Source organism: Podarcis gaigeae (genome assembly GCF_964106915.1).
Source record: "Podarcis gaigeae genome assembly, chromosome: 7".
NCBI lineage: Eukaryota > Metazoa > Chordata > Lepidosauria > Squamata > Lacertidae > Podarcis > Podarcis gaigeae.
The window spans coordinates 34764920-34780222 of NC_139683.1; the positions used below are offsets into that span (position 1 = coordinate 34764920).

At 39.7% G+C, this 15303-nt stretch overlaps 1 protein-coding gene and 1 long non-coding RNA gene across 19 annotated transcripts in view; one reads left to right on the forward strand and one right to left on the reverse strand.

Moving 5' to 3' along the window:
- The window catches only part of MCMDC2 (minichromosome maintenance domain containing 2), a 20089-nt gene extending 4908 nt beyond the window's left edge, over nt 1–15181 (reverse strand). Inside the window, exons 1-10 of one of the 18 annotated variants that reach the window (XM_083747766.1) lie at nt 11455–11583; nt 8730–9061; nt 8508–8659; nt 8296–8426; nt 8147–8206; nt 7720–7915; nt 6686–6808; nt 4916–5023; nt 2535–2663; nt 39–276 (exon numbers count right to left, since the gene is read on the reverse strand). In XM_083747766.1, the coding sequence (XP_083603892.1) occupies nt 39–276; nt 2535–2663; nt 4916–5023; nt 6686–6808; nt 7720–7915; nt 8147–8206; nt 8296–8426; nt 8508–8607 (1085 nt within the window). In that variant the 5' untranslated portion in view covers nt 8608–8659; nt 8730–9061; nt 11455–11583. The other 17 variants (XM_083747764.1, XM_083747758.1, XM_083747755.1 and 14 more) reach the window with 17 other exon arrangements.
- On the forward strand, nt 1247–2470 carry LOC310848740. The gene is made up of 3 exons (XR_014566569.1): nt 1247–1398; nt 1765–1798; nt 2170–2470. It is a non-coding gene; the product is annotated as an uncharacterized lncRNA (long non-coding RNA).
- Nucleotides 15182–15303: the final 122 nt, after the last annotated feature.

Consider the following 15303-nt stretch of genomic DNA (forward strand, 5'->3'; position numbering starts at 1 on the left):
AGAGAATCTGCTTATTAAAGAAAAGAGCACTTAGTTACCTTTCTAATATTAGCGAATCATTCGTCAGTACCAAAATATCCAGGTAATCTGCTGTTAAGTCATTTCTGTCACTTGTCTGTACCAGACTTAACAATATAGCTAGTTTGAGAGTGTTGTTAATGCCTGGTGGAAGTACTTGTGAAGCAAAACTATTGGCCAGAAGAGCTGTAAATCTCCAACACGACTTTGAAGTCAAAGAAAGCAGATACTTAAATTTTTCACTGATCTGGGAAGGGCCTAATACAAAAACACACCAAAGCCAAATGAATCTATATGAACAACATATCTTACAATTTTTATAAATATATTCAGTTTCACATCTTCCGTTTGTAATTACAAAACTATAAAAACAGTTTTAAAAACACCCACCTTAAGCTCAATCTTATGCATGTAGTGTTCACAGGATTGCTTCTCAGGTTTACAGGTGTGAACATTTTAAAATCAGTTTCATTTTGTTAAATGAAAATAGGCTATTCCTTCAACGGCCCCTGTTACTTGGGCCATTCTCTACTGTGTCTAATTATATGGTTTCCCAATTCTGCAGTGCTTTGTTTGCTCAGGCTGTCAGTTGAGAATCCTGCCTTGTATCCTCAGGCGAGATCCAAAAGAATATATCCATACCCAATTTCAATATGTATGGACTTTGTTTACAGTGAGTTAGCCCTCATGTCTAAATGACATTAAGTACAAACTATTGTTTGTACATTTACAGTGGTACCTCAGGTTACGGATGCGCCGAAACCCAGAAGAACTAGAACAGGTTACTTCTGAGTTTTAGCGCATGTGCAGAAGCACCGAATTGCGTCACGCGTGTGCGCAGACACAGCGCTGCGGGTTGCGAACGTGCCTCCTGCATGGATCACATTCGCAACCCGAGGTTCCACTGTATATAATTTTTTCTACAAATAACACTCAAGGCATTTTACAATGATGTGGTATCCAACCAAGTCATACTCTGAGCACCCAACTGCAAACAATGGACTTAACCTAGACATATCTAAGGGCTTGTCCACATTTTTGCTTATTCTGTGTCAAGAAAGCCTGGATCTGAGTGGTTTTCCCCTTGACCCATGCTTTCTAGGCACAGATCTGAGCCGTTTTCATCTTGCCTTACTCCTTTCCCAGGGAAACCTGCTCTTCAGTGCTCAATCAGAGCAAACATTAATCAAGAGAAAACTCAATCTGCTGGGGTGGGGGAAGGGGAGAGAAGCAGACATGTGGCTAAACCATAACCGTATGACTAAAGTCAGATACCTCAGAATAACCACAGAACTACAGATGAAATGCAAGTCCACAAAGAAACCCCAATGAACAAAATCTGCACAAGACGCCAGTACTATTAGGGCAATGTGTACAGTGGTGCCTCGCAAGACGAAATTAATCAGTTCCGTGAGGCTCTTCGTATAGCGGTTTTTTCGTCTTGCGAAGCAAGCCCATTGACAGATTAGCAGATTAGCGCTACAGCTGTCAAGCGGCTTCCAGCGATCAGCTGTTAAGCGGCTTATCAGCAGAACAGCTGATAAGCGGCTTAGCGGCTTAAGAAAAGGGCGAAAAAAGCGAAAAAAACCCGCGGGGGGATGCAAGATTTTTTTCGTCTTGCGAAGCAACCCCATAGGGGATTTCGTTTTGCGAAGCGCCTCCAAAACGGAAAACCCTTTCGTCTAGCGGGTTTTTCGTCTTGCGAGGCGTTCGTCTTGCGGGGCACCACTGTAAATGTAATTGCAGGAGAGTGCATAATTGATAGTAAAAGGCAATGTAGGTTTTATAAGTAAAGGTACCCCTGCCCGTACGGGCCAGTCTTGCCAGACTCTGGGGTTGTGCGCCCATCTCACTTAAGAGGCCAGGGGCCAGCGCTGTCCGGAGACACTTCCGGGTCACGTGGCCAGCTTGACATCGCTGCTCTGGCGAGCCAGAGCCACACACGGAAACGCCGTTTACCTTCCCGCTGGTAAGTGGTCCCTATTTATCTACTTGCACCCGGAGGTGCTTTCGAACTGCTAGGTTGGCAGGCGCTGGGACCGAGCAGCGGGAGCGCACCCCGCCGCAGGGATTCGAACCGCCGACCTTTCGATCGGCAAGTCCTAGGCGCTGAGGCTTTAACCCACAGCGCCACCTGCGTCCCCTATGTAGGCTTTATAAACACATTTAAAAGTAAATCTCAAATGTGAAGTCATTTAAATGCTGTTGGATCACAAATTAATAGGTAGAGGGCACTCTCTGACTACTATTACCATTCACTTAATTCTTATCCAACTGAAATAGCAGACAGAGTGCCCTCTAAAACACGGTGTGAATTGTGTGTGATATGTATTTATTCAAACCAACTTTCACAGTTTGTTTATTCATATTTGAGAGGGAGAGAGGAAGAAGCAAATTTCAATCATACAGAAAGTCCCAAAAAGTTTGCTATACATACACACACACACACACACAAATCTCCACTTGTTCAATCAGGAACTGAATGCACACCCACTTCCACTATCCCCTTGTCTTACCTGTGAGATTACAGAGATGTATACTGTTGGCTTCCAGGGAAAGTGTGATTCGTATGCAGCTGGGCATACAGACTGGAATTCCTATAACTTTATACCTGTTTCCTATTTCCATTTTATTAGATAGTTCATCTATAAATTAGCAAATAAACATGTAGGGGTGTATATATCTGCTTAAGACATAGCCTGCTTTTATTCATAAAAGCTAGGTAGTTAACAACAGAAAAAAGATCACAAACAATTTTAAATGTTATGGATACTAAGATTGCAATTCTAAATGCTCTTACCCGGGAGTAAGGGCCATTGAACTAAAGTTCAGGTAAACATGCACTGTAAAGGAGCAGCAGGAAGCAACACAACATGGAAGCAATAAAAACTTCAAAAACTAGGGACAGTTGAAAACCGGCTTAAATAGAACAGCAATTTGTTAACCAAATGGCTTACTGAAGATGAAAGTTTTCCCTAACTTGCAAAAAGTCACATAGGATTGCTCTGCCCAGCTCACTGCTTTATGTAGTTTGGTCTATAAAGGCTAGACTATCTTTATGAAGATAGAAATAAGAGTTACCTCTAGGAATGATCCATTCCCATCATCCCATCATCTTCCTTCTTTATAAGATTGAACACAAAGCTACACTCATGTGACCAAATCCATCTACTCTTTCAATATTTTTTCTTTTTTATGTTTTTACTGAAATATTTTCCATAAGTAACAAAAGTACATTCAGTGTCTCTGTTTTTAAATTGTAGCATCCTTCACACAAATCAAATACAATCAGTCTTGAGACTTTTTTGTTGTAGACAATGTGAGGTTGAGAGAGGGGAAAAAGTAGAGAAAAGAAATTTAGGAGAGGGGGAAGGTGAAGGAGACATTAAACTTTCATTTTTGCATATGAGTGGAGCGTTTTTGTCAGTGTCACTTGGATAAGTGTCTTATTTTTGTTGGCAGAACAAGAGGTCAGAGGGCCCAAGATATGGTTGGTTGCAGTTGATTGGTAGTGTGTTGGGGGCATTGTTAGGTTACATTAGCCATACTGATTCATATCTTGTCAGGGGCGGGGGATCAGTCATTGCCTTGTTGGCTTGTGTATGTGATGAAGGGGAGCCACACGGGTAAAGGCATCCTTTGTTTGTCCCATGGCAGTTTCAGTTTGTTGATAAGTTTTTCTCATAGGGCAGTTTCCCATATAGTTTGGTACCAGTGGTCCATGGACACCCCAAATAGGTCCATCTAGTGTCTGGTTATGAGACTCCTAGCTGCTGAGAGTAAGTGGCTTATAAGTTTTTTGTCATGTGAATGTGCATTATTGCCTTGGAAGAAATTTAATAGGGCAAATTTTGGAGTTGCTTCTATTACCTGTTTTGTTATTTTGCAAATTTCTTGTAAGACTGTTATCCCAAAAGATTGAATTTTGCGGCATTCCTACCACATGTGCCAGTGGATCCTCTCCAGCACTTAGGTGAAACTCCTGGTTGTATCATCGCCAGCTTATGTGGTATTAGGTACCACCTGTAGATAAGTTTCAGGATGAGTTCTCTTCTCTTGCCTGAGAGGGACTTAAAGGGTGGTTTAGTCCACAGCTTTGACCATTGGGTTGGGTTTATTTCATATCCTATGTCATGTTCCCATTCAGCTTTAATTGTGGTAAGGGGACTTGTAGTGTTTTATATATTGCCAATACCATCCCTTTGCTACTTTTTTCATAATTGACCTATTTCAGCCTTGTGGTTCATCCACTTTTAACTTTGTTATTCTGAGTGGTTCAACATGCAGTCAACTGTGTTCAGAAGGCTTTTAAAAAAGACTTCAGGCAAACTTTTAAAGCAAGAAAAACCACACTTTCAGGGCATTTCATACAAAGCAGATGTTGTTCAATTTATTTCAATTAGATGTGTGCAGGAGAAAAATCTCAGTAGAATATCTCAAAAGGACAGAAACAAACCATTTAAAAACAACAAAAACCGAAGCACAGAAATAGGCTCCTATTTTAAAATCTGTGAAGATGAATTATTTAAACCAGAAATGGCAGAGATCTCAAGAGAATAAGGGAAGTAGCTAGATTGAGGAAGGATGTTACAAAACGTAGTTTCTTACAGAAAAGCTTTATCATATGAACTGAAAGGAGGAAGTCAAATTCCAAGGACAAGATAAGATTGTGTTTATTTTTTAAAGAGTCTCTACATTTTATTTTCACATACACCCCTTTACTAATATATGAGCTTCTCTTCTTATACATTCACATTTGATTGATAGGCATATATATTCAGAAAGTGAAAGATTTATTCCATCCAAATGCTATTTTGTATAACGCATGCTAGACTAACAGAATTCTGCCACACATGTCAGCCTAATAATAAAAATTTATATTAAACACAAAACTTACCTCTTAGAAAAACTGTGAAAGATTGAAATCTGAAAGGGGTTTTACTGCTGGAAAATCCTTGAAAAGCACTAATTGCTTTAGCATCAACTATTTCAATAACCTGCTTATCTTTAAAAAAGAAAAACGTAAGATTACATTTTAAAAAATTAGTCAGAAATCCATCTCAAGCCATTTGCCCAACTGGGATTAGTATTATTAAAGAAAAAGCATTCTAAATCATCCCAACAGTCAGAACTATATCCACTCAAATACTTTAGTACAGTACTACTCTTCCTAAGCTTTATACCTTCTATTGACAAAACGGTCACAAAAGTGAAGTTATAAAGTGATCTAAATCACATAAAATGTTAAACCAAACCATGACTTAGTGCAAACACTAGCACGTGTGGGTTCCCAGAGAGGAGACTGCAGCTGTTTTGCTCCTTCTCTGCATGTGCTGTGGTGCTGTTGAGAGCTATGTCATGATTTGGCTTAGTGTGTCATCCAAACCCAGGCTCATGTTTTGTTTACTCAAGACAAAACACAAGCAGCAAGCCATACAACAAACCTTGCTACATCTCATGGTTTGTCTTGAGCAAGACAAACACCAAACCTGCATTCAGGCTTGGGATGGATGGATCAAGCTACCGTATGGTTCCAAATACAACCAGCATCTTTTTCCAAATTCGGGCCATTAAAGTTTGGCTTATATTCATGAACTTACAAGCCCCCCCCCCCGAAGCAGTGCAGGCAATGGTGTGCAGCCCACCCGCAACTCCCAAACCTCCCCTGGCATTGGCTTGGGAAGGTAGTGCCAGGAGGTGGTAGTGCCAGGAGGTGGGCATGCAGTGCGCTCAAAACCGGGCGCCGGCGCCAGCTTGGGGAATGGAGTGCCGAGCGCTGGCTACCCATCATCCCCTGTTCAGGGCAGTAGTGCTGGGAGGCGGGCCACACTCACAATTAAGCCTTGAATTTTAAAGGTGCGGCTTATTTGCGGGTGTGGCTTCTATTTGGACCAATACGGTAATTTTGTCTTGTGCTGGTTTCATGTTAACAAAACTGGGACAATTTTGTCCAGTTCATGGGGCAATTTCTTTACGAAAATCCTTTAAAAAACCCAGTTTTACGAACAAAAAGTACAAGGTACAAGGTACGAACAAAAAGTACAAGGTACAAACAAAAAGTACAAAGGGACCTTTCTTCTCTGACCCATTATAGTTGCTTAAACTAGCTAATACCTCCTTTGTGTTGACACAACTGACATTTAAAAAAATGTTTAAAAATGGTCTCAGAATATGACGGTATTTCTTAACGTGTTGTCCCTTCCTGAATTGTACAGAGTTTAAAAGGACAGTCCCCACAGACATATGGGGGTAGCCATCTTTTCCCCTTCCCTTTTAGCATTTTGTCTTTAAATTGTAAGCTTGTGAAAGTCTGATGAAAGAAATTATCATATGGAAACATGTATTACTGGGACACTGAAACCTCAGGAAACTTTGTGAATTCAAAAATAAGCCTACTAATTAGATTTTCTTCCACACACTATAAAATGCTAAGAGACTGGGCTAAATCTGTATTTCAGACACATTCAGACTTAGGAAGTGGGGAGTCTATCAGAGTCCCAATGCAACCATGGGCATACATTATAAGCTTCACTCAATGTAGGGATGATTTTGAACTCCCTCCTCCATGCTTTTTCCTTCTCTTGTTGCCCAATAGTACACCTCAGCATAAAAATATAGCTCTTGAAATGGTATAATTTAGGGCTAATAACTACTATATAATGTTTACCACCAAGTACTCTGTATTTCATATCTTCCCGCAGTGGTGAAGTACACAAAGTGCACACAAAATTGTTTCTCACTGTTGCAGATTCTGTCGCTCCAGGAGTATGTACTCTTATATACTGAAATCCTAGGGGAAGTGTATAAAACACCATATTTAAAGTTCTAAACATTCACAAAGTGCTATATATTGGTTTATAATTTAATTTAATTAATCTTCACCAAATGATCTCTGATAATATACCTACTTGAAAAGAATATTCATTTGGGGCACGTGCCAAAAAAGTTGGCATCCCCTTTTAGAGTTGTTTGAATGGCACACTGCTTTGCCATCTTAATACAGAGTCCCCAGTTGACTATAAGGTATGATAGTCAGATTCAGGTAAGACCTGCCATGCTAGTGGAAATCATTGTAATGGGTCCTGCTGAGCCTCCCCTCTCCCCTCCCCTCCTCCACATCTCCACCAAATCCACTGTAGAGGGTCAGAAGAACTCCCAGAACAGTATGCAGGAAGAGGAGAGGATGGAACGTTCTGTCCATGGAGAAGGAGATGTCTGAATCCCACTGATTGTCCACCAGCAAACAGAAATATTTGCATGATAGACAAGAGAAGTATAATCTTTTAATTTTTGGAATATATGATGGAGAACAATCCACTGAACACTACTGCTGAGTGGTATGGTCAATAGCAAATGATATAGCCAGTGTAGTGCAGGGCACACAGATGCATCTAAACACAACAAACAGGCATAAAAGTTATGAACACAGAGATCAATTATCTTCTCTGCTTTCTCCTCCTAGTCCCTTCTACAGCCAATGATCTGCTTGATAGTAGGAAAATCAGTTTGTGAAACGATGTTCATGTGTATCCAGTATGAGAAATCACAGGTCTATAAAGCTCTCACAAATATGTCAGCAACGTGCAGTGTATTAGATTTTATATACAATGTCTTATAAAAGCTTATATATTTTTTAAAAGCTGGATTTACTGGTGTAAGTCAGTAAGTTATAATAGAATTCAAGATTCCAGGTTGGTGTACCTTCAGAAAATGGACAGTTTTCATCACAACAAACAAATCTTGCTCCTTGTGTATATTTTGTTACAGTGGACATTGCAACAACTATTCCATCTGCCATATAAAATCTCTGAGAAGTATAATCAAATGGAAATTTGCAAAGACTGAAAATATAACTGGGCAGGGAAGGTAAATGTGTTAGTTTCAGCACTATGCTGATCTGAAAAAAAGAGACACAGAAATACCATGATGATGATGCCAGTTATAAATAACAGATACTACAGTGTAACCCTATGCATGCCAACTCAGAAGTCAACAGGGCTTACTTCCAAGGAAGCTTACTATAATTAAGATATGCCTTGAACGCATTTCAGAAGAAATATTGCAACAAACTAAAAGGTCAGTGAAGCTATATTGTTTTATAAATACGAAAAGCAGAGTTCAAACCTACCTGAGCTTCAGTCTGTAGCTGCTGAATTAGTGACAGTGTTTTAACTGCTGTAAAACACACCTATAATTTAAAACCCAATTCATTTCATAAGGCAACTGCAGTTTAAAAGAGTGATTAAGAAATTTCACCAAAATATATAGATTCCTTACAGACTGAAAAATCTGAGTGGCCTTCACAGGTTTATGCAAAATGTAATTTCCAAGGGTAGCATCCAACTCAATAATATCAGATGGATTTATCAATATAGGAAACCGGAAAATGGCATAACTTTGCTTTGAATCTGTAAGAGTAGAAAGTAAAAACCATCAACATTGCCCATATACTGATTTAAACTATAATTTTAAGAATTGCTAAATACTACCATTGTATAATTTGCAGGCATTCACAAATTTCTGAAGGCCACCACTTCTGTCAAGATAAATCAATGCAAATTCCTTCATTCTGAGAAGGTCTGGCTTCATTTTCTCTGAATGGTTTTGTTTCAGTACTATACCCTTAGATCACAGGTACACACTATGGGGAAGAATTTGATATGTCAGTCAGGTCAAGACAAATGGAACATGCAGTAAGAATTAGCACTTACAGAAAATGAATTATATAATACAGAAGTTGATGCCATGGCACCTGCATAGGCCTTGATTGATATCCCTGGGCAGGCCCCTACCCTAACTCTGAGCTTTCTTCTTTCTTTCTTTTTAAAGAAACTTATGAAGCAAATTGTGCAGGTACCCTTCCAAGTATTTTCTTTGAAATGGGTGCAGTGTATACTGTCCTCACAATGTATATGTCCACACAGAGATACGTCTCCTTGTGTTTAATGGAGCTTACTCCCAGGTAAGTGGGTACAAGATGGCAGCCTAGGCTTTGGTTGGGGTTGGCATTAGGGGAAAAGAGGGTTCTTGTGCCTTTTAATGGCTGTAAGACAAGCAGAAATACAACAGGTTAATCATTTTCTATTAGAGAAATACAATTATGGGAAAAGCTTTATCATAACGACTCTCTTTAATTTCTTTGTTATGTAATGTTCACCATGACAGCTATGTTACACTATGCTATGCTCCCATGGCAGTCATTTTGTGATTGATTCTCATAGCACTTAACATTCAAAATGCACCCACTGGTCCAAAAAGTTTGGCGATCCTTGATATAATGCAAAGCTTTACTTAATTTATTCAGATACTGGAGAAAGATCCGAGTACTGGAATATGCTTTAGATTACAAGCCAAAGCATTAGTCTTGTGGATGTGTACTTAGCAATATGGGTAGAATCTTTATTACTTGTGATTTTTTTTAAAGGACAAGCAAAATATATTCATTATGTTCTGGTCTTAAATAATTTATAATAAATTATTGCAGTATAAATCTTTTAAAAGGAAACATCTTGCTGTATCAGTTTTGTCAAGTATTTAAATCCTAACATATTTCAGTTGGACTTCTATGTAATTAAGAGGAAATTAGATAATGCATAAGGAATTTGGGTTGGGCATCTAATGATCTTAACTGTAAAAACTGCACGTTAGAAATATTCTACATGGCTTTTAGCTTTTCCAGTACTCTGATTTCTCTGCAGTCCCAACAGTGAGCACTACATCTACACTTATTTGTACTGGGTGTTAGGAAACTCCTGTTCCATCCAGTGGGAGCTTCCCTCTCACCAATGAAAACAGTCATGGGGGGGGGGGGGATGGGAATCCAGATTAAGACTGCAATGGGGGATAAAATACACTTACTCCCCACAAGTGTCCCAATCGGAGACTCTCTCACACACACAATTCACTTTTTAAAAGACATTCAGTGTGAATAGAGTTGCATTTAATTTGGCCACCCAAAGTCAGTGTACTGTAGTGGTTAAAGTGTCAGACTAGATGCTGGGAGACCACAGTTCAGATCCCCACTTGGTCATGAAGCACAAGGAACACTATTTAAAGAACTATGCTTGGTATAAAGTCAAAAATACCCATTCAAATAGTCCCAATTGTATGTTCTGTCTGGAACAGTAGCATAATCTGCCCACCAGAGAGCTCTGGATATAACCCTATGCCACCAACTAGGCAGTTGCTGAACAATTTGAAATGCGGGGGGCTCAGCAAGAAACAGAACCAAAGTGTCACACCTATGTATATGTGCCTCACATTCAGATAGGGTGAAAATTTAAATGGTGATTTAAATCTAAGTTCTTAAGTGTCATTTTCCATCATGGATATAATGGGATAGGGATTTCAATATGAAAAAACAGAGTAATTGTGGAGCAAACACATATTCTAACGCAAAAAACCCCCAAAAAGCTCAACAATTTTGGTTTCTTCCTAAAAAAGCTCCATTTTTAAAAAGCACCCTCAGGTCCACAGTTCTATTATAGATGCTTTTATATCCTGGCCTCAAAACCCTTCCATTTCTACACTGATGTTGCAATGGCCCACCTCACTACATTGTCACCCTTTACTGCCATTACTAATGTAGCTCTGTCTCTTCTTCAGGCATGCCAAAACCAATGTGTTACAGTTCTCTTGCAATGGTGCATTTAAAAAACCCAACTAAGTTGTTTGTGTGAAAAGAATCCAACAACACACTTGAACATAGCCTCACACAAGCCATTTGCCTGTCCTTGGAGGTGGCTGTGTGTTTAAGTTGAAGACTAGCACAACAGCAAAAGGAGGAGCTGTTTAACCTTATGGGTTCTCCCCCACAAGCTGATTTTCAGCCTACAAGCAGGAGGATATAAGTGGCTCTATGTATTTAATTTAATGTTTAGGGAAGTTTTTAATGACTGATGTTTTAATGTATTTTTAACCTTCTGTTGGAAGCCGCCCAGAGTGGCTGGGGAAACTAAGCCAGAAATCCAGTATTATTATTATTATTATTATTATTATTATTATTATTATTATTATTATTATTATTATCAATAAAAAGTGGTCAAGATCCTACCGCACATTATGTGCAGATTTGTGGCAAAACAGTTATCTGTACCCACCCATAGTGACTGAAAGATGACGGTAAACTGATTAAGTGGGATTCTAGAACCCCTGTCATAGAGATGGCACTCCAAAGGACAAAAGTGGGAAAGTGTCTAGCCACCCCACCCCAAAAAAACCTACTTTTCTCCCTACCTCCACTGAGGAGCACTGCTGGCAATAGCAGGCCCTGAGCAAATGAACAAGCTTTCTGTATTTTCATTAACAATTTATGCCTATTACAGAACTTTCCCCCTCAGACTTGTTTTGCCCTCTCTTGTCCTCCCTCATATTTTTTCTAGTACTGCCATTGCTTCCTTCATTAGCCTTTCACTCAGAGGAATAAAACCACTGAACCTCCACCCCTCTTTCTGTTCCTTGCATCTCTCTGAAGGGGAGCTGATGCAGGCACAGAGAAGGAGGCAGACTTCAAACTTCCCTCCATATGAACACTCCTCAGAAAGAAACAATGGTCAACATCCACTTCAGGTGGACGCTGTCTGTTGCTTGGCAATCCTACTGCCAAATCTTACATTTTCAAGTTTCTGTTCCACAACTCTGCTGTCAGCAGAGATATTCTCAACTCTGATAGGATAAAAAGCATTACAGGCACAAAATTTACCTCAGATTACTATAATTCAAGAGATGTACATTTCCCCCCAATTACTTACTATCTCACCAAAACTGCAATCCTAAGCAAATCTTACATGGGAGCAAGTCCTACTCTCTGGATCCTACTTCAGAGGAAACCTATTTTGATTTAGGCTTGTTAGTTTAAGTACCGGTAATCTTTGAAAAAATTGTAACAATATCAACCAAGTACATTTCAGCCGTCTTCATCAGTGGTCTAGGGTATTTATAAAAATGAAACAATTTTGCAGGAAAAAACATCCCAGGTTAACACTTCTAAAGCAATAATATTTCAAAAATAATGAACTCATACTCAGTGATAGGGTGTGATTTCTAATATTACTTAAAGAGGCAGGACAAAACTCTCCCCTTCAATCCTGTACATAATGAAGCACTGAAGTGCAGTGCCAATCTCATTTAAGTAGTTATATATTAGAAGCTAAAGCCTGTCAGTGACTCTGATTTTTTTGTTATTGAAATGTGGTTGATTTTCCTTTCAGAAGTGCTGAGCCTGAAATGCACATTTTGATTTTGCGGAACTGTTGAGTTTTAAATAACACACTAGGCCACCGATGAAAGCTCTGCTGAAACACGTTTACATAAGACAGTGGTTCTCAAACATTTTTCTCTGGGCCACACTTTCAGAATACAAATTTGCTCGTGCCACACACATTGGAAAACAAAATAGCAGTGCTTGATTTACAACACAGAACATGACTACTTTATTTCTTTGATTGTCCTTGAATCTTCCTGCCACACTTGTCCTCCTCTCCTGCCACACCCTTTGAGAACCCCTGACCTAAGGTGTTGGTAGGAGTGTATGTGTATGTATGCGTGTATATATATAGTGATAGTATCCAATCGTTAATAAACAAAACTGTATTTTTTTACACATTTTCAAAGCATGAAAAAAATGAAATATCTGCTTCCCTCCCTTTTGTCAGCATATGTTTGTGAATGAAAGATATATAAACAGACGAGGGTATATTTATCCTGGATTAATTAGACCTGTGTATTAAAGTACTTGTATAAAAAGGAGTGGCCAAACTAAGAGACCTACATCTAAACGTGTTTATTCTGAAGTAAGTCCCAGATAATTTGGTGGGTGCCTGCTACCTAGCAATAGCCAATGGGAGTGTTGCCATGAGGGTATAAGATTGAGGTGAGAGAAGCATTTCTTTCAGCTGCTGGGGGCCGGATTGTAATTTCCTTTTGCAGCTAGAGTTCGGATCCCAGTAAAAGATGCACTAATTTAGTACAAAAGTCGGTCTTTTAGCTGGACACCGGTTGTGTTTGTTTGTCTGGAGCCTCTGCTAAGTGTAGTTTAATTCTGCTGGTTTTTATCTTTTCCTCTTTTGTTCCTAATTTGTGTATCTTCCTTTTTTTTTATAATAATTTTTATTAAGGTTTTCCAAATTAAAACAAATCAAAACAAATTAAATCCAATCTATAAACTTTTTGCCAATAACTAGGACTTCCCCTCCCTACCCCCTCTTGTGTTCCAAATCTTCCAAATAAGCAATTAAATTCAACAAGTTCTTATCCCCAAATTACACTCTTCATCAATAACCCAATTTATCCAAATTCTCATCCCCTAAGATCGATCTATACCCTTCCACGAGTTTCCCCCTTTCAAACATAGTACAGATGGAAATAAGATAAATATGAATAGTAATTTTACAGCCTTTGGATTCCAATTTTCCCTCCCCTCTTTCCCCTTTGCGTTTCACCTATCCCTCCACTTCTAATATCTTCCTGGAGTTCCCACATTACACTATGTCCCTCAGGTTCTTTGCCAGTCTTTAATTACGGATGTCCAATCGTAGAAGGAGTCTATCAAATAAGGGCCCATTTCTTCTATCCAGGTTTTTATATCCAGGAGTAAAAACTCCAATTTTGTATCCATAAGCTTGTCAAACCTGAATATCCCAAATGTTCCCCCAGTTCTGTCCAGTTCTTGTTATTTCCTTGTTCTTGTCAATCATTCTCCTCCTTTTTATTTCTCTGTTCTCCCACAGAAATGTTCTTTTTCCAAAAGTTTCTAGTGTCTCTGCAGAGGCTTGTTATTCATGGAGCAAAGCATTGCATCATGTTCCTTTCATTTTCCAACAAATAGTTCCATTGTTTCCTGTAGTGTGTAGACCTCTGTAGACAAAATAATGTTCCATTCCTGCAGTTTCCCAGGAGATTAAAAGTTCCATTCAACTGTTCAGATTTCCTGTGAAAAACACATGCAATATCCCTCGGCTCCTCTAGGTGGATTGCAGTAACAAAGTTCCCTTCCAGAATCACATCCACCAGACCAAGTAGCTTGTTGACCGATATTTAAAACAGTTTATATTCAATTTATAACAAATATAACCGGCAAAGTCCTCATAACAAAGTCTCTATTTTAATCTTCCTTTTTGACAGCTCTTTGACAGCTGTCAAAACCTCCATCGCTTTTCTCCAGGCAGTTTCACGAATCGCTCCAGGGATTCCGGGGGGGTTGCTTTTTTTAAAACAATTCCACTTTTCTCCTCCAGCTCAATCTTATAATTTTCCCTCGCGAAGTTGCTGATTCGGCAAGATAAGGTTACACTCGATCTTAGTTGTCCAGTCCTTTGTTTTGGCTCTTCTACAATTTAGGGGTGGGCTGACTTCCTTTTTTCCGCCTCCCCCGTTCGCTCCGAATTTTAAAAATTTATCCCCTTTTTTTTAGTCCATATTCCAATTACTCACGGGTTCTTCTTTAGAGCCGAATTTTCAATAGAAGAAGTCAGCGCTCTCCGCCGGATGGCATGCGGCTGCGCTCGGCAGGGATAGCAGAGAACTCAAAGCACCACGCTTCTCCCCGGCACCCGATCCGTAGCCTTTAAAAAGGCTCCTTCACGAGTCGGGAGAGCGCTAACGGTGCCAGCCGAGTCTCCATGTCCACGGCCTCACTCTGGCCGTGGTTTTTAAGGGTCCCCGCATCGCCGGTGCGGTAGGACCCAGCCCCTGCCAAGCCGGCTCCCTCCGGAGCTCGGAGGGAGCCCGCCATTCGGCGATGGCGCCGACCCGGAAGTCCTAATTTGTGTATCTTCCTAAACTCAGTCTCTCAAGATGAACTTTCCTTTTAGGAGGGTTAGATATTTACTTTACTATTAAAGCGGAGCTCAGAGTCTGGCCCCCCTTGCTGGCATGGGCTCTGGCAACCTGATTGTGCCATTATAATCTGACAAGGGTACTCAGTTGCAGTCTGTTTGCATTGGCTTGATACTGCAAGATCTCTTAGTGCCCAGATTTTGTTTGTTCTGTTTTGTTTGGGTTTGTTGCTCTCTCTCTCTCTCTCTCTCTCTCTCTCTCTTCTTTTCATGATTCAAGACTTTAGTATAAAAATCCAAATCATGGCCACAGTGGAAACAAGACATGTGGACTATTTTCTTCAAGTTGTAAATTCCATATTTAATTAATTCCTTTGAGGTTTCAGTTTTCCCCAGCCACAATCACAAAGTTCCACACTGAATTTAGGAGAGTCATTTAAGTAAAAAATGTGTCTATTGTGGCCAGTCAGTCTTTTTACAAATGAACTGTGTTAGCTTTTTTTTAATCCAA